General features: G+C 43.6%; 2 protein-coding genes across 2 annotated transcripts in view; one reads left to right on the top strand and one right to left on the bottom strand.

Moving 5' to 3' along the window:
• CFAP61 (cilia and flagella associated protein 61) overlaps positions 1–15,506 on the bottom strand; it is a 90,064-nt gene extending 74,558 nt beyond the window's left edge. The window contains exons 1-8 of the mRNA XM_083856672.1: positions 15,413–15,506; positions 13,441–13,596; positions 12,726–12,876; positions 10,593–10,669; positions 10,129–10,196; positions 8,956–9,097; positions 4,365–4,497; positions 2,274–2,427 (exon numbers count right to left, since the gene is read on the bottom strand). Of these exons, the coding sequence (XP_083712798.1) occupies positions 2,274–2,427; positions 4,365–4,497; positions 8,956–9,097; positions 10,129–10,196; positions 10,593–10,669; positions 12,726–12,876; positions 13,441–13,583 (868 nt within the window). The 5' untranslated portion in view covers positions 13,584–13,596; positions 15,413–15,506. The remainder of the gene's footprint in view (positions 1–2,273; positions 2,428–4,364; positions 4,498–8,955; positions 9,098–10,128; positions 10,197–10,592; positions 10,670–12,725; positions 12,877–13,440; positions 13,597–15,412) is intronic.
• Positions 15,507–15,585: 79 nt separating this feature from the next.
• Positions 15,586–25,142, top strand: CRNKL1 (crooked neck pre-mRNA splicing factor 1). Its single transcript, XM_083856496.1, has 14 exons — positions 15,586–15,676; positions 15,879–16,031; positions 16,614–16,705; positions 16,803–16,961; positions 17,316–17,482; positions 17,981–18,159; positions 18,792–18,962; positions 19,610–19,801; positions 20,505–20,564; positions 21,647–21,727; positions 23,372–23,611; positions 23,842–23,943; positions 24,450–24,698; positions 24,899–25,142. The coding sequence occupies exons 1-14, from the start codon at positions 15,629–15,631 to the stop codon at positions 25,064–25,066; spliced, it is 2,061 nt and encodes a 686-aa protein (XP_083712622.1). The 5' UTR covers positions 15,586–15,628; the 3' UTR covers positions 25,067–25,142.
• The last annotated feature ends 932 nt before the right edge of the window (positions 25,143–26,074 follow it).

Raw genomic sequence — 26,074 nt, 5'->3', positions numbered from 1 at the left:
TCTAACAACTAATTCATGACACCATATAGAGTAACAACCAGATTACTGTAATTACCCTGAAGCCTAAGTGGCATATCAGTACAGACTGTTGTATACACTTTCATTATTATTCAGCATTACATTTTGAAAGGGAAAAAATATCAACCTGTGGTCTCTACTTAAAAGCTAAAGAGCTTGGAAAACTAACCTTTTTATAGGTAGGAACATAAAATTACTCTATGAAGGAATGCAGCTTGCATTTTAAAATTTCCAGCCTTCAGATTCCATAAAGCCAAGTCCAGATCTTCTACTGGTGGCAGGTCACTGAACCTGCTCTTCCCTCACAGCATAGCAACGTCCAGCAGCAAGTTTTCAAAGTAGTCACTAAAGCGGCCTTCATGGAACAGGCATGGCTTTGCAATATCCACAAATGCAAACTATACGCGAACAGGTTTCAAGGACACAGTCTGGCCCTTATGTTGGAAAGGTTTAACAATGGACTACTGGGATGCAACTCTTCTATTTTAAAATGTGCAAAGCTACAAGAAAAATTTTAGCTATTCTGTGATAACAGAATTAATGTTCCCAAGCAGTGAATAGACAACTTTGGTTAGGTTTCTGGTGGCTCTCTCTAGGAATAGCACCAGAGTCAGGGTCTCATCATATGATACTCAAGTTTCTCCTCATGTGTCCAACATCATTAACGATTTGCACTCAAGCTACCTGAAAGACTACAAATAATTATTTTTCCCCAGAGCTGCCCGTGTCATTACAAATAAAGGAATACTATTACTTTAAGTCACCTGAAAGGCAATCCACAGAACTGCAACTACCATCAAACCTAATAAAAGTTTTAAATGAAGAGAGAAAAGGAGATAGATTCACAGGACTGCTAACCATGCTGCTTAAAATATTTCTAAAAGGCACTCAGATGCCAGATTCTCAAGAAACTGAACAGAAGAGCTGCTCATGCTAAGTTTTAACATTTAGAACAAGTCCCATAGGTTTCCTAAATGATAAAACCCACGTAACAGCTGTATTGTGGAACCCTGTAACCACATACTCACTGAAAAGCTCAGCAGCACAGAATTTGCCACAAAACACAGACCTACAGCTTGCAGTCTCTGGAGAAGGAGAGTGGACACCAGCAGCAGGAACAGCCCACGGATGGGTAATGCTAGGAGGGAGCCTTGGTGGTTGGTCACCTTGCCCAAGCCCCTGCTCAAGCAGGATCACCCAGAGTAGACAGCTCAGGACTGGGCTCCACCTCTTGAATGATCTCTCTCCCTCCTCAGTCTCATTCATCCCCACAACCATGTCTGTCAACTCTTCAGAACTAATACTCCTGGAGCTGCAGGAGCACAGAATCAAACAGAAGACAGGCAGCTTCCTCCATCTCCTATGTGCAAGGTGCTTCCTTGCAGGGGAGGGGAAGTCCACGGGTGCAGCTATGACACCTGTTTCTCTCCCTTTTCTGTTCTCTGACTGCCGGCTTTGAGGTCCCAGCTGGCAGGACCTGCAGCTCCCTGGTTGCCCTTTTTTGTCTGCTGCCTTGTGGTCAGAAAAGCAGGTAAGTAACAACATAATGGTGGAGGAGTTTTATTCCACTGCTGATAATTAGCAGATAGCAAAATATTGCCCTTCTGCACAAAAAGCCCTTTGACACTGAAAAATAAAGACAACCGCTGTAAATCATTTACATGTTACTTCTGTTCTACAAACAGGCAACATATTTGTGCTACTGGTTTTTACCATTCACAGGAAGGCAGCTTGCACATGTGTTGCTTTATCAGGCCCAATAAAAAAGCAGAATAAAGAAACAGTTCCTAATCTCCCAAAGTCTTGTAATCCAGGAGACAGCAAAGAGCAGAAGCTGAACCACAAGGAAAAAAGATTACATGAGTCAACAGGACAGTATAACAAGCACAGTTAGCCAGCTGCTCAGCTACTGACAGACCCCACCACCAGGTTTTTCAATCACATCTTCCTTTAACAGCACAACTGTATCTGACAGTGTACCCCACGCAACAGCTTTCAGAAACTTGAAGCCTGCATTTATCCCACACCTAGTACAGGCCAGCTCCTCACAAACAACAATGACTTCTGAGTCAGAGACCAAGGCTATCAAAACTCCCTTCTTCAATTAAAAAACACCAGGCACTCTGCTTCAAAAACAGGTATTTTAATTTGTGTTTTCTTGCTAGTAAACCTATATATCCTTTTCCAACCTCCTGCAGAACCCACTCAGAAGTTAGACACAAACACACCTATTTAGCACTTTAGAATACAGATACCTCCTTGAATGCTTGGCTTCCGTGGCACTTTGAGAATATCCTCAGGATGTGGTTTGCAGAGTCCATGGAAAGGCCCTAAGTCAAAACACTCTTGAAACAAGGAAACATTCACATGAGAACATAAGCTCATGAATCCTACTGCAGTGCCACCAACCTGGAAGATAAAAGCCATGTCACACAAACCTGTCATTCTAGGACAGGGCACAACAAACTGAGCAAACAATTTCTGAAACAAACTTTTATGCTCCATCGCTGACTGCACATAATAGAAAACTATAAGGGAACAATTTCAGCAAAAGTTAAAGATCCTATTTTATTTTTTCCCTGTAATGTATGTATTAGGACTTCTGCAGTGGATGTTCTTTTTTTAGCTATGACTTGAAAGAATATTAAGTTTATATATATGGGCCAAATAATGACCTGGAGTTTCAGTAAAACATTTGTTATGGCAAATACACAACATACTTTCAAAAATGTATAATTTTGTTTAAAGTTATAGTGCAGCTGAAGTAGAACCTTCATTCAGTTAGCTGTAATAAGTGACTCATTACTGGCCGCTGATTTGGACCCAAATTGGGCTCAAACTGAAGAGTCTATTTTATTCTCCTAAGAAATTAACAACTCAAGAAATCAATTATGTATAAGGAGTACCTAATGCAGTATATATTATTTGCAGCACTTGTAAGCCCCAAATACTTTTGTGTTCTGAAAAAATCCAAGAGCTAGTCTTAAAAATAAAATGCCCTGGCAAACATGAAAGTGATGGGGGGATCCCTTCAATGCTGGCACCCACTGTACTCTGAATGCCTGATTGCTGCTGGAGTTCTCAGCAAGCTGCAGCCCTCAGCAAGATACACACTGGGACCAGGGACAACTGGCATGCTGGAGAGCTTCTGGCTTTAACCTGAGACAAGTCTAGAAGAAGGAAGCTCTTAAATTTTTAGTAGTATATGCAACTTTCTGGTGAAACACATCATCAAAACACATTTTCTTTCCTCTTCAATAAACAAAATGAAAGCCTTTATAAACCTAATGAAAACTCAAAGGCTGGTTTTGTACAGCTCTTTTATCAGGCTATCAGCACTTCAACGAAGACTTTAAAAAGTGTGACATTTAATTTTTCTGCCCTCAAGCAACAAGTGATTGTTTGTTTGCATAACCAACAAAGCTGGGGTGCTGCAGTTGCCTGGATGCTGTGTAATTTCAGGCCCAAGGCTCAGCAGAGGCTGATTAATCAATCCATCTACCATATGTGCAAAAAGAGGCTGCCAGCTTCCTTCTCTGCAGGGAAAGTTGGCATTCATCATGGTTTGTGTGGAGGTGCCTTTCCAACCTGCCATGGCAGCAGCAGCTAGGATAAACTGGGTGCATGGAACACCTTTTGGTGCTCTCACATCAAACTCCAAACATGCCACTGGAATATATTATTTATACCGACAGCAGTGTGCTGTTACACTAATGGTGTATTGTTTCCCATTTGGCTCCCAATGGCAGTGATTATATGTTGCAATCTTACAAAACCATTTGCCACAAAAAGCAGACTTCAGGAATTAAGGATGTTATATTGCCTATCAGCTTGCACTACCATGCACAATTACCAACACATGAAAATCTTAACAGGAATTTTCAGCAGGATAACTGTTACCACTCCTTTATTATTTAAATTAATTCCTACCTTTGTTTTCATTTCAGCAAAAATCCATTTGAGCCAAGAGAAAGAAAAATTATCTACAGGACTTTAACTGACTACTTATTTTCATATACAATACTAGCTTTCCCTGGGAATGAAAACAGGCCACCTATAATGAAAATGTCTAAAATCACAACATAGCTTCGTCAAGATGGTCTGTCTAAATTACTTGAAAATAATCTGCACAAGAACTGGGAATTACTGCTTTATTTCTGAACTGGAAACATCACTCCTGAAGACAGAGACAAATTACATTGAGAAGGGCACTGTGTGGGAACAGAGCATGAATTCCACCTTCCACAGGTGGGCTGCTGATTTTATTCCTTGAACTAGAATAAGCTGTCACAAAGGACATCACTAAGGCTACGATCAGACAAAACCAGAGCTCATGGCAGACTGACCTCACAAACAGCTGCCTGATTTTCTTCACCTTCACACTCTATGAGATCAACAAGGAGATATTCACCATAGGTTTCCTTCAGAGTCTCACTTTGAGGTGTCCAGATTAGCATGAGATCATCATAATCTTCCATCCTGCAAAAAAGAGATCAGGTAATATCCTATGGCTCTGCTATTAATAGGCCCTGATATTTCTGTTTTACTCCATTAACATATGAAAAATATTACAAATACTTGCTCCAAAGCCTGCACGTACAATTTACTTCACCTAGGACACATCTCCAGTGCACACTAAAGTGGGAGTCTCAGCACCAGAGAGACAACTATACTCGAAAGCCAGTAGAACCTACCAAAATCTGCACTGCCCAGTAGAGATGCTTCTCTTTCCCTAAGGAAATATACGGGAATCCCAGTTTGAAATTCTGCCTCGTTCTCCTACAGTTGTGGTGGAGCACTCATACAAGTCTCAACCTACACGGATTTTTATTTAAACAGGCAACAGAGACTCTTTCCCACTAGACCGCTATTTATAGCCCAGAACAATGTAACTTTGAATAAAAAAATCCAGCACTCTTACCAGAACGGTGGTAGAATTCATCAGTCACACATGCTGAGACTATGGCATGAAGGTGGGTGGCAAACCAGCTCTAACACTCAACTGCTATCAATAATGTGAAACCACTTGTATTTATTTCTTAGAAAACTAGCAGAATTGAGTGGTGCAACCAAAAGCAGCAGAGAGGAAACTAGGGCTATGTCAGGCTGCCAGAAGAACAACTGGAACAAACTGCAGGGGAAACCCTCCCTGCTCGGGGCCGGGAGCAGGTGGCTACTCGGCTATCACACCAACACCCAAGGAACGCTCGCGCTCGACCATCTCGACGAGCCTGTCCGGGCTCCGGGCCCCCGCAAGGCGACACCGGAGCTGGCGGAGTTCCGCGCGGTCTCTGCCGCCACCCGGCGGCTCCGCCTGGCACGGGCAGAGGCTAATTTGCTTATTCGGGATGCACCAACCTCCTCCTCCTCCTCCTCCTGCACGGGAACCGAGACCGGCCCGCGACGCTTCCCTCGCTTGTCAGGGATGCACAAACCTGCTGCTGGCAGGACGGTATCCAGGAACAACTACCCAGGCTTCCCTCCATCATTAGGGATGCACAAATCTGCTTCTGCAGGGAGAACCAGGAACTTCAGAGCTTCCCTGGGTTTTGGGGAAAACTCTTGTTTTGTTCCATAGTCCCACCGCTCAGGTAGGGAAGTGCCTGTATGCAATACCTGTAAGTGGGAGATCGTTGTTCCATACAGGCAGGAACCCATATAATATATATATATATAAACAGATTCTCAGTGCCATTCTGTGTGTTTCTGGATTTGGAAGGAGTCTTAAAGAAAAGACAGCTGGACAAAAGGTTCTGTTTCTCATTGTATCAAACACTGTCCGAGTTCCCAAGCACTGCCTGACTCCAGCATAGGAGAGTGGAGAGGTCGGGGGTGGGGCGCGTCTCTGGATGCTTTTGCTGCTCCGCATACCCAAATGGATGCGACCTCTGGGTAAGACCACCTTTGTAACCAAGGCTAGGGACCCCTTGGATTCTGACTTTGTTCCTTTTTCTTCCCCTCAACTAAAATGAGGCTCCAGCAACAATGAAAGCTCCCTAAAAACTTCCAGTAACTCATTCTTTATCCCTCAAACCAAAATGGTTACCCTCATCTCCTTCACACAAAGTATCCCAAGGAAAAATCTGTAGTGAGATGTTCTATTATCAGAACACCACCACCTCAGAACAATTAATTAGTACAGCAAGTCGGTTAATAAGCTATCAAACCTCAAACAAACCAAACGAAGAGGGGTAACAGAATAAGACTGTATCCTAATTGAACTCTGTTATTTTGTGGGGTCCATAACAGACAGACACCTCCTCCAAATGGAACATTGTGCCAAGTGCTTTGAGTGCCTTACACCATTCTGCTCTGTGGGACCCAGGACAAGGCCACACACAAAGGTGCAGTTCCTGGAGACTGACCCTGTGACAGTCAGTGGGACTCTGCAAACGTCCATTCATCTCCCTGCACACTACACTGTAGGAACACAACCATTTTAACTCTTTAATTCTGCTTTTAATATCTTCCACCAGTACCATAGTATTTAAAAAAGTAAAGAAACCTTCCAAACCCCAGTAAGCTTTCCAATATAAAAATGCCACAAAATTCCTCTACTGTGAGCACAAGCACAGAACTGCAAATTTGACTCTTGCCTACAGGGCATAAATCCAAGAATGGCAAGATTTAGGCGAGATACCAGCAAGAACATAAAACATCAAAGTTTAGTGGGCTGCACTCTGGCACATTGCTGACTTCTCACAGAGGTCAGAGAGAGAGTAACTTCCTAATCGATGGTTAAACAAAATAGCAGTTTACAGCTGCTTTCCTCCCTCCGTAAGCAGGGGACAGAGATCACTCTAATCTCATCTCACTGCTCCAGAACATGTTGCTAGGCAGGTGGCTGCAGACAACATCCACAGAGGAGTCTCTAACGACTCCACCAACTGTTACTATAGATGCCAGCGAAGCACAGAGTTGAATGCAGAGGGAAGGGAAAGGCAGAGCTCCTTCTGCAAACAGAAATTAGCCTAACCCGTTATCTACTGATGGACAACACTGAAGTATGAATTACCACTGCGTAATTTCAGAGGAAAACTAGTTCCCCAGTTAATTTTCTAACAGTACCAAAGCTAAAGTAATTTTTATTTCTTATAACAAACTACCAAAATCCCAGACAAGATAGTAGCTCTTATCAGGAATATTGATATGGCCTAAGTGACATTTCCAGTCATGCAAAAGAACATTTCTATTGACAATATTCAATTGTCATCCAAAAAAAATTTTTTAAACTGAAAAAAACAACAAATACAACAGTCAGAATGAAGACATATGGAAAGACTTTAAATCTTCAGGCATTAACTCACCTACTGATATCTTCTCTGTATAGAAGTCCATTCACTTAGTGATAGGTGGTAAGACAACTCAAAAGAAACACTCAAAAAGCCTAACAATTGTACATCTAGTTAGTATGAAAGAGTTTTTAACATATTGAAATATCCAGAGCTAAAACAGGAGGATGTGAAGTGGCAAAGGTCAGGCCTCAGACTTTTTTCTTAAAGTGCTCAAAAGTTGAGCAACAAGCTGCAGATTCGCTTCAGACCCATGTGGTGAAATTCAATATATGCAATAAAACACCTCTCAGAGACAGGCTTCTGTCAGAATACAGCCCAAGCTGGAAGCATGAATCAGTGCATAAACAAATGGCGTGGCTTTACCAATCAGACACCCTCAATGTAGCACTGCCATCTGTGAGCATTGGTCAGTACAGAGCTCTCACACCATGTGATAGTGTCCAAGGAATATGCTTATCCCTAAACTTCAATCTTCACTGCAGGCATCAGAAATGCTAATTTAATCACAACTCTGCTACCTAGCTGCAAAGCAACACTTATATTTATTACATACAAAACCAACTCCAGAATAAATCAGAATTAAATCCAACTACTGCTTCATAAAACATTACCCTACCAGCAGTCTTCCCACTGTGGAGAGGGCAACAAATAACCCAAAATTTAATGGATACTTGTTCTATTTCAACCACACTACAGGGAAGCATCTCCACAGCAATGACAACAGGAAAATTACCAGGCCCCCGGGTCAGAAACTCAGCATTTCTCATGTCCCGGATGCAATACTGGCACAGGGAGAACACATGTGGTAGGAAAAACCAAGAGTAGCAACAATGACTGTGCAGGTAGAAAGAACAGAAAAGATGCAGAGAAATGCACATGTCTGCCTCATGCACTGCAGGCAGCTGTGCTGAGCAGAAAGGAGAAAATAATTCAGTTTCACATTTTTAATGACATTTATGACTGGGATCCCACAGCAAGAGCAAAGCTCTGCTAAAGGCAAACTATGTGGGGATATCAAATCTTTGGTCCAAACTGGGGCCATCAAAAGGGTTAGTAATACAATGGAAAGAAAAATGTATTATCCCATGATTTTCTTCAGCTCCCTCAGCAAGGCCAAGGAGGCTGCTCCCCTGAAACACAGCCAAAGTCAAGGCAAGGAGCACTTCCACAAGAAAAACTGTACAGAAGAGAATTACTTTTGATGTCTGAAAGAGTGCTTGAAGTAGGGGTTCTGTGGTCTTACTTATTTCTTTTAGTTAACAGGCCTTCCTAGTCAAGCTTTTCTTGACTGTTCAGCATGAGACAATGAGAAAATTAAAAACAAGTTGGAAGAGGCTTCAAGAAAACTGGAAACCACATGCACTCTCTAAAATACACGGTGGTCTAATTCAGCCATCAGATCACAGAATAAACATCACTGACAGAAAACAGTCTTCCCATATAGCTAACTAGCATTCAAAAAAATATATCTTGTGATGAAATAGAACAAAACTAGCAGAATCCTAGAACTACCTAGTTTGACTATTACAGAAAGCCAGAGCAGTCAAGCTAATCTACTGATGCTGTAAACCAAAGAAGGAAAATCCTTCCGTTTTCTCCAGCCAGATGTGCTCAGGGAAGCAGAAGCGAGGAGCTGCGTTACCTTGCTTGGCGCACGTACAGCTGTGGGTGACACTGATGCCTGGGGCACACCAGCAAAGTGAAACCTCTCTCCATGGGTGAGCCTGGAACAGGCATCATCCTTTCAAAGACATTCCCCATGTCCAGCTCTGAATGACTAAAACCTGTCAGGGGGAACAGAGAAACTTCGTTATGCAAGCTTTAAATTAGCAGCAAAACTGTCTGAGGAAAATGGAGTTTCAAACTTAAACCACAGGTAGTAAAATGTTCCAAATCTTTTAAGTTAGGCAATGAGGCTGAAATTACAGCAGTATAAACATGTGAGAATCGTCACCAAAGCCATCTAATTAATCTAGCATTCCAAACCTGAATAAGCTTCAGAGCAATCAGAAATTGGGAGAATCCAATCCTTATAAAAATAACACAGCCAATTCTCTATGCCTCTGGAGAATCCCTGTCAGGACTCAATGCTGAAGGAAAGCTGAGGTTGGTTGCCAGGGTAGATTTGACAAAACCCTTCATTCAAGCCCTGCTTTCTGAAGTTGACACACCGCTACAGTCCTTTAGTGGGACTTGGAACCAACATGTCTGTAGAAACTGGCATATTAGAAAAGTTTCAGCTCCCTTTTCAGCTTAGTTAATTGCATGGTTGATTTATTACTGTGAATTCAGGACTAAAATTTCAAGTCTGGTGCTGTTCTCTGATTAACACGTGTATTGTCTATCTTTGTACCTCTGTTCTAAAATAAATAATCCAAGCTTCCTTCCATATCTCCAGCAGCCCCTCTGAGCTTCACCAAAGTGTCCTCTTCCAATCTGTACTGGCTTGGCTAACTAAGACAAAATGCCCAGTTTCCAGTCTCTTGGTTCTATTCAACCAGAAATCTTCACAAAACTTGTAGGGATTGATTTTTGAGATCTTTACTCCATTTTTGATGTACTGTTTCTGGCAAATTTAAAAATTGCAGGAAATGGACAGACTGCTGAATGGCTGCTGGAGTGAGCATGGAATCACAGGTACCTCCTGCACATGGGATTATGATTTTAGATTATGTTTTACACATGTCTATAAACTGATAGCTCTTCTCAGTATTAAAAAAAAGAACACCACAACAAGTTCACAGTTGTGAGCTCACATATTAATTAGGTTTGCAATTGCTCTCACTTCAAGAATAAAATAGTATTAAACTCTTACCTAACCTCTCCTCAGGTGGTATAAAGAGAAGTATAAACTGCAGTTCTGGTAGTAAGATGAAAGCTCTCCTGAACAAATAACAAGCATATTCAGTCTTTCATCATTACACTCATCAATGACAGACAGCAGCTAGTTTTTTAATATATACTTTTTTTTTTCCTCCAGTGCCTATAGCCTTCCTAAGTCCACATGGCTCAACAATTAAGACATTTCTGACAAACAGCATCATTTGAAATTCATCTGGATAATTTTGACTGGTTTGTCCTACCTTATTTTTTTCAATTTTCCCAATCTTTAAATTTGAAACATCCTTTTTTTTTTTTTAGCAGTTTCCCAGTGGTGAGAATAGTTAACATACCACGCCTTTGATGGCAGATCTCTGATGCAGCATCTGGATGAGATGGTTTGACTTGACAGCAGAAGTGGGCACATGCTTCACTACCCAAGGCTACACAGGAACTCACCTAACAATTTCTTGGGAACATCCAGCTGCATATTCTTCCTTTGCCACAATGAGATGCACGAAGAGCGTATTCAAAGGCTACAAAACGAGGAGTGAAAGTCTACATGCTATGCAGCTCATGTTTATTCCACCAGCCTAAGTATTAGTACACATATACATTTCCAACACACATGATCTGCACTCGAGGAGCAGCAAAATATACATAAGTGACTGCAAAGCATGTGCGGGTAAAGTTATGTGATTAAAATGCTTTATTTAATTTTACATTTACAGCAGAAGCTGTTTCTAAACTATCTATTCAGTTTACTATTGTTTGACTGCAATATACACTGTACATTTCATATTGAACAGTATTAACTCTCAACTAACAACATTCAACCATATTAAACATTCAACATGCATCTGACAAAGACTTCCTTTTTAGGTTTAAAAAAAACCCAAAGCAAAAGCTCACATATTTCTCATAATCCCAAAGTGGGGTTTTTTTAAGGTAGTAAGAAAAATTACAAATTTTAATATGACATCATTAGATACACAAATACCAGGCAGAAACAGGGCAGACTAACAGATATCTTTATCTTGTGCACCTCCAGTGAACATGGGAAATCCCTGAGCTGGAATGGCAAGGGCTATTAAATCAGCTATTCTCTGGCATATTAATTACAAATGCTGGGTCAGTGAAAGTCTGCCTGTAGATAAAAATACTTCAAATGGGAAACCTGAGACCTTCTGAATAGTATGATATTCAATTAAAACACCATAGCTAGAAGCATAAATAAACTTCAGCAAAAAGTTAAGACCAAGAATGATTTCAATAGAGGCTGCAGTACATGGACCAGCATCAGGACAACAAGCTATTGTAGCAAACATCCAAAGACATCCCTAAAAATCAGGCTGTTCATTTGTTTTTCAGAAGCAAAGAGAAGGAAAAAACCAAACATAGTGCTGTTGAGGTCCAAGAGGACAAGTCAACCAGAGTTGGGCTGTAACTGTTTCCAAATAATGCTGGTAACCAGAAAATCCAGTAAAGCATCTTCACTTATTCCTTTCTGCACAAATTAACTCCCACTTCAGACCCTGAAATCATTTCTGCACAGTAGGAAAAAGGTCAGCTAGACTTCATAGAAGTCCTATGTTCAGATGATCTTAGTTTTGAAAAAACACACCTGCATGGATTTAATATGCAGTTTACCAATGACATCTCATCAAGTTATACCCCAGAAAATGTTCAGAGCTTCTGCCAATGCAGAAGCATAGATCACTGAATCTTCTACACCTACTTTAGCAAATAAACTCCATCGTAGAAAAGTAAGAACTCTGCTGCCTGTCTGTTTCAAGGTATTTTTCACTACTGGTTCTGAGTAGTAACTTCTTTTTCTTGTCTTTTCTCTGTAGGCCCCTGCACCAGATCCTGCAGAGCCACCAGAAAGCCCGAGGGAGGCACAGGACAACAGAAACTCCCGAGCAGCTGCACCCTGAATGAAGTGGCTATGCCTGCCCACAAAGTGCTGCTCAAGGGGCAAACAAAATCCATTACAAGGAAATCACAGGTCCTTCTTGTACGGTCCCTTTGGCTTTACTGATGGTTTAAGAGCACACATTTTCAAACATTGTTTTTGTCAGTCTACCTCCAAGCCATTTCTTAACATCACAGAAGACCCTGGAGAACTGATGAACAAAATGCCCAGAGATAACTGCAGCACTGCCAACACCTTATAGTAGCACATGCTGTCCACCTTATGAGTGCTTGGGGTTTAACATTTTCAGTATTTTCTCAACAATCCAACTATCTAGTTCCCAGCTGGACTCAGTGATGGGGAAGCATTTGAGTGCTAAAATTGCAAGGGCCTGTTTCTAATCTGTAGATCCTACCAGAAATTCACAAGCTGGCCCAAGGAGCCCGTGTGAAAGTCGCCAGCATGCAAAACAAAGAGCAGCAGTCTCCCCACCAGCACCAAACAAGCTCACTGCAGAACTGAGATGCCCATGTCAGCACAAGGGTTTCACAAGGAATCTACCACCTTCTGCATCCTGAATGCCTCAACTCTACCAGAAATAGATTGTAGATGCCCATATGTATTTTCCATACCTGAGCCTTAAATGAAAACTCAAATAAAACACACAATTTACTTACAGTGCATTTATTGTTAGTGTAGTTTTCATGCAGGAATGGTTCCCATTCAGCCTGATCAGTGATATTCCAATTGGGATAGTCCAGAAAGGCAGCATGGGCTATAACCTCATTCTTCTCATTGCAGAGTGTCAAAGCAAGATTTGATAATTCTCTATGAAAACAATTTAATTTTGCACAAGTTGAAGAAATTCCATATAGAAAAATGACTGACTGTGAATTCAGTCTGCTGGAACAGCAAAGTTAGCCATGCTCAAGAGAGTTCCCAGGATCAAGCCTCAATAAAACTTCATCGTCCACATGCTAACTTGGTATTGTTGCTTCAGTTCCATGTATTTGTGTTCTATCATTATAAAAACTCAGGTGGATTTTTAAATCCTCAATCATATTAGTGAATTTGAGATGCAAGACTTAAACATTCCCTTCTGTTTGTATGTTTCTCCATACATCTCTTTTTTCCCCAAACAGCTGTTATCCAAGATTTTTTGCTATGAAGGGGGAAAATGTAAGTGACCCACCAGTATCTGTCTCTCACACAGCCTGTCTGCTGATAGTTTTATCAGGTGCTATTCAACAGCATTTCTTCTGAGCCTTTACAAAAGGAAGCTAGTATAGAATCAAACCTTGTCCACCATGGCAGGAACCCAGGTTTGCACAGTCATGCATGGGACAGACATGAAAGTGTAATTGCCTGATAACCTAAAACATTATTACTTACAGAAGGTAAGTGACATCAATCCTTCCGAAGAGGTCTTCTGTGACAGGGCTGAAGAGGCTGATAATGCCTGGGACATCATGTGGCTCTGTCCTTCTGGCAGTGACCACCTCTGTATTTCCCCTCCAGGAGGTTACTGTGGCCATCCCAAAAGCTGCACTGAGAATCAAGGAAAACACTGCTGCTCCAGGCATCCCACTGCCATCCCTGCCCACCACAGTTGCTTCAGGTCGGTTTTCATAACAACTCTAAATTGGGGCAGGATTTTGGCACCTGGTTCCTGCATACCGCCACACATATACGCACTGCCTGTACAGTGCACACTTGAAATGCAGAAGGCAATCACTCCTATTGTCTGAGTCCTCCAGAGGAAATTAATACTTTTAATAGGCTACAGCTGCTTTCCTATTTATTCATTTGCATGCTAACCAGCTCATCACCAAGAACTTCAAACTCAAAGGCCTTCAGTGGGAAGCTCAGCTGTGGGCAGTCAGGGGAAGCAAGCTGCAAACAACCAGGGCAACAATGTCCTGGTTAAACAGCAACTTGAGGTGAGTTAACTGTATTTTGTCCAAAATTGCTTGTGGAATTCTTTTTAAGATCAACAGCAGGGCTTAAATTTCAGAAGGAATTAAAAATTCTGTGGCTATTTAAAGTACTACTGCTTTCCTACACAGAAACAGATTGTGAGGGTTTTTTGTGGTTCCGCATTGACAAAATGTGCCAGGCACAACTGGTTTGTTGATCTGCCCAGCAACTTTAGAACAGACGGGGCAGCAGATCTTCAAACCATCTGTGACCATGCCCTCGGCTCTAACACCTTTCTGTGTGTCTGCCCAGTACTGCAGACTGCTGTGACTCAGCCAACAGCCAGGCACGTGAAATAAAGCGACCAAACAACGGCTTCCCGCAATTTCTTAAATATATCTGCGAAATATAGCAGTACTAACTAAAAAACAAAGTCTAAATCAACACACCTAAACCAGCAGAGCAATTTTACCACTCTGACAAACACAACAGCCACTCCTAACAGTGACTCCAAACGCAAATGCAATGCTCAGTTATTAGGCACTGCATTTCTCAACTGAAATGACAAACCGAAAGAAATACAGATTTTTCGCCCTTTTAAATACAGATAAAGTCAAATGCACTCTTATATCTTTCACAGACAAATAAGACATTCCAGCGCGGGTCCTGAAATTAACCTGAAGCAACACATCCTTCGAAAACACGCGTAAATTTCAAAAAATGGAAACTAACGCGAACTTTGAAGGACCATTCATCCGCTGAGATTTAGCACTAAGATGACTTCAACTGAGGAAAACCGTTTGCCACATTTTCAGTCAACTGTTTAACTTAAAGCAAAATCCACCCCCATTTCCACCAGCTCCCCTAAACACTCTCGCACCCCGCAGGGAGAGAAAGCAGCATTTACACAGTAAAAATGTGCCATTTTCGTGAGGAAATGCGCTGCTCTTGCAGCAACTCGTTCATTCATCCAACGGAGCAGCATCCCAGAGACACCCAGCAGAACAAGCAGAGGAAGGCGTTCCCCTCTTGGGGAGCAGTTCCCTCCCGCCTCCTCACACAAACGCTCTCCTGAAGCACAAGTAAAATTCCACGCGGCTTTTTTGGTGTCTGTAGCCCAAAACGCATCGAAAGCGTACGCGCCTCGAGAGGGCCACGAGGAGCTACGGAAGTCTCCTGCGGGCGGGTCTTGAGGGACACTCCTGGTGGCTTGGGGCGGGGCGGGGCGGGGCAGGGCCGTACCGGCCCGGGGGCGGTGGTGGAGGCTGAACACCGGGGCCGGACGCCGGGGCTGGACACCCGCGCTGTCCATGCACTACCCTCACGGCCACCTGGGGCGAGCGACCCCCTCAGGCAGGCGGGCCACGCCCACGCCTGCGGACAGACCCCCGCCGCCGAGCCGCTAGGCTGCGGTCCGCGGGGCGCGGGCACGGAGCCGTGCACTCACCTGCCCTGTCCCCGGCGCGGAGCGGCCACAGACCGTCCCAAGGACGGGACGGACGGGACAGATGGAACGGATGAGGCCAAGGACGAGACAGACACTCCCAACGCACGCCCACCGCCGTCCGGGGCCGCGTCGCCGTTACCGCGGCAACGACGCTGGGGCGGTGCTGCGTGAGGTCAGGGGTGCCGGGGCGGGGCCCGCGCGCACAGCGGCGGCAACATGGCGTCTACGGCGGCCGGGAAGCAGCGCATCCCCAAAGTGGCTAAGGTGGGTGGCGAGGAGGGCGGCGGGGACCCCCCGGGAATCCCCGGGAACCCCCCCGAGACCCCTCGATCCCCACTCGCCCCGGGCAGGCGGGTCGTGGCGAGCTCCGGCCCTGCCGCGCGTAACGAGGCGCCGGAGGAAATGGGCCGTCTCGGTGCTGCGTTAGGAAATGTGATCCGAGCCCCCCTTTGCGCTTGCCTTGCAGGTGAAAAACAAGGCACCCGCCGAAGTTCAGATCACAGCGGAGCAGCTTCTGAGAGAGGCAAAGGAGAGGGAGCTCGAGCTTCTCCCACCGCCACCACAGCAGAAGATCACAGATGTTGAAGAGCTAAACGACTATAAACTCCGGAAGAGGAAGGTACAGTTAAAAAAAACCAAAACCAAACAGATTTAATCTCGACACTGACATAAAGCACTAAAATCCCGCTGTTTTTAACTTAAACAAGATCTACTCCCTGTTCCTTGCGGACTTTCCAGGTGAACATCAAATTTTTAAACCCCTTTTTCATGCTGCCCTTTTGCAGGACTTGTAATTTACCGATGTATTGCTTGACAAAATTTGGTAGCAAGCAACATCTCCCCCGTGCCCGTGTTCAGAACACTTAAAGGGTAATTACTTACACAATTAATAAGTGTTTTCTTCATTACCGCCAGTATCTGGCCAGCCACTATAAAAGAACATGAACAAAACAAAACAAAACAAAACAAACAAACAAAAAAAAAAAACCACAAACAAACAATAATGCTGAGTTATAAATCTTTTAAAGTAATTCTTTTGCTTGTCCAGATTTACCCATGGTTTTTGCTTGGCTTTTTGCTTTGAAAATGCCTAAGCAAAGCAAGCATATTCCTAATGGTAATAACAATACCCCATAACCCATTCTTGATGTGAATGGTCTGCAGAAGGGTTTCTGACTTACAGATGTCATTTTCTCCTCAGACTTTTGAAGATAACATAAGAAAGAACAGGACTGTTATCAGTAACTGGATAAAGTACGCACAATGGGAGGAAAGCCTGAAGGAAATCCAGAGGTAATGATGCAGCTGCAGGCCTCTCTAACGAGCCTTTTTAGACACACACACCAAAGTCTGGGAGGCATTTCATTTTACCTGTATTTGTGTTTTTCAGAGCCCGTTCCATTTACGAGCGTGCCCTGGATGTGGACTACAGGAACGTCACCCTGTGGCTGAAATATGCCGAGATGGAGATGAAGAACCGCCAGGTCAACCACGCCCGAAACATCTGGGACCGGGCCATCACCACCCTGCCCAGGGTGAACCAGTTCTGGTAGGGTGGCAGAGCAAGGAGCACCCTTGCTAGCTGCAAAGGCCACACAGCATTTGCCTGTTCTGGGATTATGCAGGTTATCCTGTTTCTCCAAGTCTTCAGGCTAGTCTGAAAAAAAAAGGAGGAAGGCTGAAGTTTTGGAGAGGTTTTATACTTTTTTAAGGGGCAATAGCCTTGGGAGAGAAGGATGTTTGTGTGCCTGTATCCTAGCAGTCACTGCTGTGCCTACAGGCATTTCGGGGGAGGGAGGAAATTGGTGAGGGAAACTCAGAAATGCTCTTAGGAAGCACTGCAGAAGTCCCCGAGCGGACGTATTCACCATGTGGTTGCAGAAACTCAATCTCCTTTCCCCAGGTACAAGTACACGTACATGGAAGAGATGCTGGGGAATGTTGCTGGGTCACGCCAGGTGTTTGAACGGTGGATGGAGTGGCAGCCAGAGGAGCAAGCCTGGCATTCCTACATCAACTTTGAGCTGAGATACAAGGAGGTGGACAGAGCACGAAGCATTTATGAGAGATATATCCTTTTCAGAGCCTTGTGACTCCTGCCTGGTTAAGATGTCTGTTCTTTATTTCCTTCCCAAGTATTCCAGGTCTAGCAATGTCCCTGTGCTCCTTTCTAGTGTGGTGTGCTGGGAATGAACCACCACCCTGGGAGCCAGCAGAAGGTGTTAAAAGCATGTTTAGGGAAAGCCTCCAGATTCGGTGCAGTGGCTGCAGGTCCTGCCACAATAGTGTCTAACTGCACTCATGCACCCACCTCTATTGTAGCCATCATTTATTTCAGGTTTCTCCTCAGATTTTCATTGACCCTTATCCCTTTTTAAATTCTCACTAAGGCACAAAGCCTTTGCATGCTTAGACCTGTCAGTGTCTTCCTCCCAGCTGCACTTATTGTTCCCTGCATGCACCATCCTGGGAGCTGTTTGATGTAGTCCTTGAGCCGGTAGCCCCTGGGAAGAGCACAGCTGGAGATGTGCCACTCAGCCAGTACTGTTTCTTTAACAAGAGCTGAACTTGTCCTCATTCACCCCGACGTGAAGAACTGGATCAAGTATGCGCGCTTCGAGGAGAAACACAGCTACTTCGCCCATGCTAGGAAGGTGTATGAGAGGGCGGTGGAGTTCTTTGGGGAGGAGCACATGGATGAGCACTTGTATGTGGCTTTTGCCAAGTTTGAGGAGAACCAGAAAGAAGTAAGATATTCTTGATATTGCATCATGAGTCATACCAGTGTTTCTCCTTGAATCTCAAAACTTAAGGCATTTAATGTTCACTATAATATTTGTAGTTCCCAGCACCTTGTGGTTGTAGTCTGAGTTAGGCAGACAGTTTTTTGCTCACCTCTCGTTGGCTTTTGGTGACGTCAATAAAATGTGCTCTAAGGGAGATCTGCCCAGCCCAAGACCAGCAGCATTGCCTCAAACCTGTATCCTCAGACTGGAGAAGTTCTGGGAGGTTAGAGGCCTGCATAATAGAAAACTGGATTGGTCCAGATGTTTTTCACAGTCTCTAAGGTTCCCAGGCTGTTAAGAAATTGAAGATGTTCTGTGAGCCCCAAACCACAACCTCTTTAATTGGTTTAAATATTCTAAACCTGTAAATGAATAAGGGATGATGCAGGCTGGCATTTTCAGGTTTATTTTTTTCCTCTCAAAATTCACTCTTAAGGGAGATCTGTGTTTGTCCTGTTCTAAAACAATCACTTACATATGGATATTCCACAATTTTATATTCTATTAAATATTGCCAAAAACTCATTGAAAAACCACAGGGAGAACAGAAACTGCTTTGTAAATATTTTTCAAATCATATTTAATATTTTCAGTTTGAAAGAGTGAGGGTTATCTACAAGTATGCCTTGGATAGAATTCCAAAGCAAGATGCCCAGAATCTCTTCAAGAATTACACCATCTTTGAGAAGAAGTTTGGAGACAGGAGGGGAATTGAGGACATCATTGTCAGCAAGAGGAGATTCCAGTATGAGGAGGAGGTGAAGGTACGTGGGACAGGTACTATCCAGGCTCACTGTACAGCCAGCTGGTACTTTAGGGACACAAGTATTTTGTAATAATCAAGGCTGATGCGTTTCACATTACCCTTGAAAGTCAGTCCGAAAAAACACCAAGGGCCTCCCCTAGGGAAGAGAATAATATCTGCAGTTACTGCTTTTTTTTGTTTCTCTTTTCTGGTCTAGATTGTGCAGGCCAGGGTTTTGGATTGAACTCAAGGCATGGTACCCTTAGGGATAATGGAGTTTAGCTTGTAGCTACTACTTAAGTTAGGGAATAGCCATTACAGAACACCTCACCTGTTCATAAATACCTTTTTGTGAGAAAACAGCTGTGCCACAACTGTCTACTGTTCAGCCCACAGTGCACATTTTATCATTCCTTGTCCCTTCTTATACTTTACTTGGGTTGCCTTCATTGCGATGGTGCTGAGGGCAAAATAGAAACAAAATTTAAAACAAAGTCACTTACAACCTGAAAGCTCTACCATAAGCATCCCCAAGACTGGCATTTTTTGTTAATATTCCAGTGATCTGTTTTAAAGGGGGATTTCTGACTAAGTAAAGGATGAGGCTCTGTTGGTTTTAGTGGCTGAATTTTGTTTGCTGTTGCCCCACTCCCCTGTCTCCTGAAGGCAAACCCCCACAACTACGACGCGTGGTTTGACTACCTGCGGCTGGTGGAGAGCGACACGGATGCCGAGACCGTGCGGGAGGTGTACGAGAGAGCCATTGCCAATGTGCCCCCCATCCAGGAGAAACGCCACTGGAAGAGGTACATCTACCTCTGGATTAACTATGCACTCTATGAGGAGCTGGAAGCAAAGGCAAGTAGTGATAATTCGGGGGTTTTCTTTTCCATATGGTAAATAGCTGCTGATATCTCAGTAGGAAAACCAAGAACTAGTTTTGTGTAACATGCTACAGGATTTACTATTTAAATAGAGAGAGTTTTTCCTCTTCCGGTTTTCCCTCCTGTGCATAAGGGGGGGAAAAGAACCAAACTTGTTTTACCCCAATTCATTCAGTAACACACTGGTAACAAAAGCAGGAGTGGGTATTTCTGATGGCTCTGGCTGAGCTGCCCATGGCAGACTGTTACCTAAACTTGTGAAATAATTTTATAGTTAACAAAAACTGTTTGTGAAGCAGCTACACTGTTGCTGCTTATAGAGGCCTTTGAGGCTGTGCAATTATTTATTCTGTTTCTAGTCATGGAACATTAGAGCTGCTCTGAGTACAGAACACCTGTTCAGTGTCTGTTAAAGGAAAAGACATATTTTTCCTCCCACAACCAGGACACTCCTTGTTTTATTGTCAGCTTCCTAGCATTGAACCTTGCTTTGAAAAGGTGAGTCTTGCTGATTCAGAAGCTACCACCTTTGAATTGTGCACACTAAGTAGACAAGCACTCTTGATTCTAACCAGCTAGATTTAGATACTGTTCTGCAGTTTTGCAGTCATTGCAGAGTTCAAATTCAGCATAATCTCAACAATAAACAAAATGTTTAACATTTTCTGTTCTTACAGGATGCAGAGCGAACCAGACAGGTGTACCAGGCATGCCTTGAGCTCCTGCCCCACAAGAAGGTATGGCTCCTCCAGCAGTTTGGCTTGAGTTTTGGCTTAAAATGCCCTAGATAAGATCCTTTAGTTCTATGCCCCCCCCAATATTCAGGGGTGTAAGCAGCTCCAGACGGCTGCTAGAGGGTTCTTGAAGGCTTTGCTTAAAACTTCAAGTATCCCTTCCAGTTTCTCAAAACGTCCACACTCCAAAATGGATGGGGAGGTTTTCAATATAAAGTGCAAGATGTTTGTAATTTGCATCACAGAGGGAAACTGCAGGGCAAGCACTTGTGTCAGGATTCCCTCATACACATGAGGCACAAGGGCTTTTCCAGTATTTTCAAATTACTAAGTAGTTGCTAAGTAAACTGTAAGAAGATGAAATTACACATAGTCAGAAAATAGGAAAGACCACTTAGTTTTTGCTTGCTTGCGTTCCTCCTCAGGCAGGATCATTCCCCAGTCTCCTGCAGTCTCTGTACGGCACTTGATGCTCTGCTTGACCAGGTTAACACCTTTTGTAGCATCCAGTGGCCCCATGGTCACCCCTGAGGCAGCTGCATTTGACAAAACAGCTGTCAGGTCTGTCTTCCCCCTTACAATCAGTCTTCAAGGCTGATTGATTGGGGTTTTGTGGGTTTTTTTTGCTTGTGAAGTTAAAAATATCCATGTGGCCACACCCTTAAACTTACATTGCCTTGGAATGTCAGAAAATCCTTGTTCATGTTCTTCTTCTAGTTTGTCATTTATTGTGTCATCTGAGTGTCAGATTAATCTCTAGTTATTAAGAGCTGATTAGCTATTAATTGATACAGCAGTAGCTGATATTTTACCATTTGATGATTGGTTAAAAAACTAGTTTCTTCACTTTAAAAAACTTCTGTCCTGGCCATTTTTCCTTTCACCCCAATATATCATCCTGTTGTAGAGGTTGTTGTAGATAATGAACTCTAAACCTTTCAGCAGTAAACCACTGAGGTCAAATGAGATTATCTGCAGTAGCAGTCATATCTTATATAGGCAGAAGGCTTATTTTTTCAAGCAACGTGTGCAGTATTACCTACTGGCTTTCCAGCCTAATTAGCACTTTGTTCTTTTTCTTCCAGTTTACATTTGCCAAAATGTGGCTGCTGTATGCACAGTTTGAAATTCGCCAGAAAAACCTCCCCCTTGCCAGAAGGGCTTTGGTAAGCTTTTATCAGAACTATAATTGACTTCACTAACTAACACAGGAATGGCATTAAAAGATCTTAAATTGTCCTTTTTAAATCGCTGATTTAATCCAGTTAAAATAAAGGCATCCAAGAAGTCTGCAGGGGCCAGCATTTACTGTCGTGTTTGATTTAAAAAGAAATGCAGCTTGTTCTGATGAATTAGTCCCTGGGCAGAAATGACAAAGCACTCCTCTGAATGCAGAGCACCCACATCAGCTCAGTGTTCTTACAAGTTCTTAGCTGCTGCTGCTGGCTTACGGTGATACTTGTTCTAACAATAGTGTTTTAAAAAGTGTTGTAGATTAATAGGAGGTTTGACTCTAGGAAAATTAGGCCCTGGCAAACTGTGTGCCAGTCCCAACTGCTGATTGAAGCAATCACAGGGACTTCAGGCAGGCTCAGGAGCTGCTGAGCAGGTTCACTCTGTGAATGTCAGCGTGTCAAGGGACAGCAGGGTGTGATGGGGCAGCAAGAAATGACATCTTTTGAAATGAAAATTTTCCTTTCCTTTCAGTTCAGATATTCTTAGTAAGCTCAGAGATAGCATCAGGCATTTTGAGAGAAAGCCAATGTTGGTAGTAGTTGAGATGTTTTTTCTTTAAAGAGCAAAGTGATGGGGTTTCCACCGAAACAGTGATGAAGGGCACGTGGAGAAGAACTGAGCATATTCTGAAATACCAGTGGCATCTGTAGAGCTGGAGGGCTACAATGGTCACCAAACTGATAACTCCAAATGGTGGTTTCCTCCATTTTTAATAAATTCCAAGGTAGTAAATGTAAATGTAGGAACATTGTACAGGAGAACTGTGGTAAGGGAATTCCATCTCAAATTACCTCACATTGGCTTGAGGGAGCAGAAGCCACATTGCTTAGTAAACAATACTTGTCTACAGAAGTGACTTTAAGCCCAAGCTCACTACAGCCTGTCTCAGGTATGCCCATTCTCTTGTTTTAAGAGATTCCCAGACTAAGAATCCAGAATTGCCTCTCACAGCTTGACTCAGAATAGACAGTTTTCTTCAGAGACTGAGAATATCAGAAAGAAAATACTTTGTAAAGACATTATTCTCCACCTGTCCATTGCTGCCAGCCAGCAGGCAGGGGTGGGCAGCCATTCTCTGTGCCAGAAGGAGCAGTGTGGGGCCACAGTTTGGTATAATTTGTTTTATGAGGTGCTTGGGAGCTGCTTACCTGACAGACTGGTACAGACTGACACTGTTTCCTTCAGGTGCTCAGCTGATGAACTAGGGTAGGTTCTACTCATACTCCATGGGGAACCCACATTATGTGAAAGACTGACAAGTGACAGCTGTTTTCTGCTTCTCAGGCTTTTGGTGTTTATGGATGCACATTTGTTCTGCAAACACTGGTTGAATTTACTACTGGCCTTGAACAAGCTGAATAAAGCGCAAAAAAAATGAGTTGCAGTTCAAACACTTAGAAAATCGAGTAGGGTTTTTTTTTTTCCTGCAAGATCACTACAGGTTGGTTTGGGGTTTGTTTTTTTGTTTGTTTGTTTGTTTTTTTTGTTTGTTTTTTTTTTTTTTTTTTTTTTTTTTTTTGTTTTTTTTTGTTTTTTTTTTTAATTTTTTTTTTTTTTTTTTTTTTGCATAACAGGGGACAGCCATAGGTAAATGTCCAAAAACCAAACTATTTAAAGGTTATATTGAGCTGGAGTTACAGCTGCGTGAATTTGACCGTTGCCGAAAGCTGTATGAAAAATTCCTGGAGTTTGCACCGGAAAACTGCACGTCCTGGATTAAGTTTGCTGAGCTGGAGACTATCCTTGGGGACATCGACCGTGCCCGGGCCATCTACGAGCTGGCTATCAGCCAGCCCCGGCTGGACATGCCAGAGGTGAGCAGGGAGGGGACTGATTTTAAGGTAATGAACATGTAAATAAACCCCCAGATAAAGCATGAGGTGAAAGCTGAATGGTTGATGGGCACCAGCTTTGGTGCTGCTCAGCCCAGCCTGTGCCGCAGTTAACACCCTGATCTCCTTCCTCAGGGAAATCTCACCTTATCCATTCTCTCACACTCCTGGTGTGCTCAGAATGAACACGATGAGAGGCTTCTCTGTTGCAGGTGCTTTGGAAATCCTACATTGACTTTGAGATTGAGCAAGAGGAGTATGAGAAAACTAGGAGCCTTTACCGGCGGTTGCTGCAGCGCACACAGCACGTCAAGGTGTGTATAGGCACCCAGGACACAGAGCTGGCCATGAACCTGGCCCACAGGCAGGGAAAGCTTGGGCTGCCTTGTCTCAGATCAGCCTAAGTTCAGGCCTGTGCTCTGAAGGGGGGAGGGAAGTTCCTGAATTCCATATAACAATAGGTGTATCTCAGGGGAAAGAAGCTTTTCCAAGCAGCCCTTTTTGCTGAACAGCTTTGGGATCTTGGTTGCTAAAACATTGCAAGGAAAACTGTGATTTTGCAGTGTCATTGATGAAATTCACACAGATTTCTCAAGACTTGGAGCAGCCACAAGAAACTGAACCACGTGCCTTATGTGGATGTTATGTCCTGCTGAAATGGGGCACAGTCTCACTTGTGTAAAACAAACAGATATTCTGGGCACCTGCTGGCGTTGACGTTAGCTCTTTTTTTTGGCTGCTTTGTTGTTTTTAACCTCTGCTCTGGCTGTGGTGGCACAGAGCAAGGGTTGGAACTGGGATTTGTGTGCTGTGCCCACAGGTGTGGATCAGCCTGGCGCAGTTTGAGCTGTCGGTGGGGCAGAAGGAGCGGCTGCCGCGCTGCCGGCAGGTCTATGAGGAGGCCAACAAGGCCATGCACAGCTGCGAGGAGAAGGAGGAGAGGGTCATGCTGCTCGAGTCCTGGAGGAGCTTTGAGGAAGAGTTCGGCACCAGTGCCACTAAAGAGAGGATAGACAAACTGATGCCTGAGAAAATAAAGAAGAGAAGAAAGCTGCAGGCTGAAGATGGGGTAAGGAAAAATGCTGGAGGTAGTGGCTGTAAGCACTCAGTGGCTTTGTGCTTTATGGAGTCAGCTGCTGGGCAGGGGATAGCAAACATGGGCTTTAATTTTCTATTATTTGTCTAATTTCTCTTTCTTATTAAAAGCACCTCCTAATAGCTAATGTTAACATGCAAATTAAACTTGTTCTGTGTTATTTTTCTCTCTAGTCTGATGCTGGATGGGAGGAGTACTATGATTATATTTTCCCAGAAGACACTGCCAATCAGCCCAACCTCAAGCTCCTGGCTATGGCAAAGCTCTGGAAGAAGCAGCAGCAGGAGAGCGAAGCTGCAGCCATGGATCCTGATAAGGACATTGATGAAAGTCAGACTTAATACCTTGCCTTTTCCCACCCCTTTCCTGGGCCATTGTACAGAATTTTCATTGGTGATAAATAAATGCATTTGGAGAGTTTTAGTATTGCTGACTTGAGATGGATTTTGTGTGGAAGACAAGCACTGTCTTCAGGTTAATTCCCTTTAACAGTCCTGTGGGTGTCCATCAGTTAAAGGAGAGGTCCTGGGAGCAGTGCAGGGGACTGTAGCTTCACCAGTGATGGGAGAACTGGGAGAACTGTGTGGTGACTTCACTTTTAGCACAGGGACCTATCTAAGGACCCCCAGCCTCTCTCAGCAGCACTCAAGGACCTTAATGTGCCAGGGCAGCAGGCCTACTGTCTTTGGTGAGAGAGAAGTCTCCAACCATCATCCTGATTAATTTTCCAGTAATTCTGTTAAATATAAGAGTATCATGAGAATAGTTGAAAACGACTCTGTTGACCACAACCTGGTCATCTTCCTATCCAAAGATGCTTTTATAGCAGAAAACGGAAAGGGGAGACAATATTGTAAGTTAAATACACTGAAAGTAGGCCCTAGAGGACAAAGCTGTAGACATCAGTACCACACAGTCAGTCTGTGTTTGAACTTCCATGCCGTGGCAGACACCAGCAGAGCTGTGTCACTGCCCTGGGGTGGGCACCACTCTGACCTGTTCAGATCTGGTGTGTCCAGCTGTGGCCAGAGCAGCTTTTTCCTGCCCCACCTGAGCCTCTAACAACATGTGCCTCTCCTCTCCTGCCCTCTCATCTCTGGGTGTTTCTGCTGACCCCCACGCCATTACATTGTAAATCTCATTTTCCTTCTTTTAGTCCCTCCTGCTCCTCTGTACCCCTTTGCTTTTCACACTTTCTTTTGATGTTTCCCCCTTGTTGCAATTTCATGACACACAGAGGACAAGCAGGCAGCAGCAGGTCAGACAAGTAAAACTCCATTTTATTTTCTGACTCCAACAACTTATATACACTTTATACAAAAGCCAAGGATTGGCTAAAGAAGTTTCCA

This window comes from Zosterops lateralis (genome assembly GCF_965231275.1).
Source record: "Zosterops lateralis genome assembly, chromosome: 3".
NCBI classification, from domain to species: Eukaryota; Metazoa; Chordata; class Aves; order Passeriformes; family Zosteropidae; genus Zosterops; species Zosterops lateralis.
This window is presented reverse-complemented; position numbering and strand designations above follow the sequence as displayed.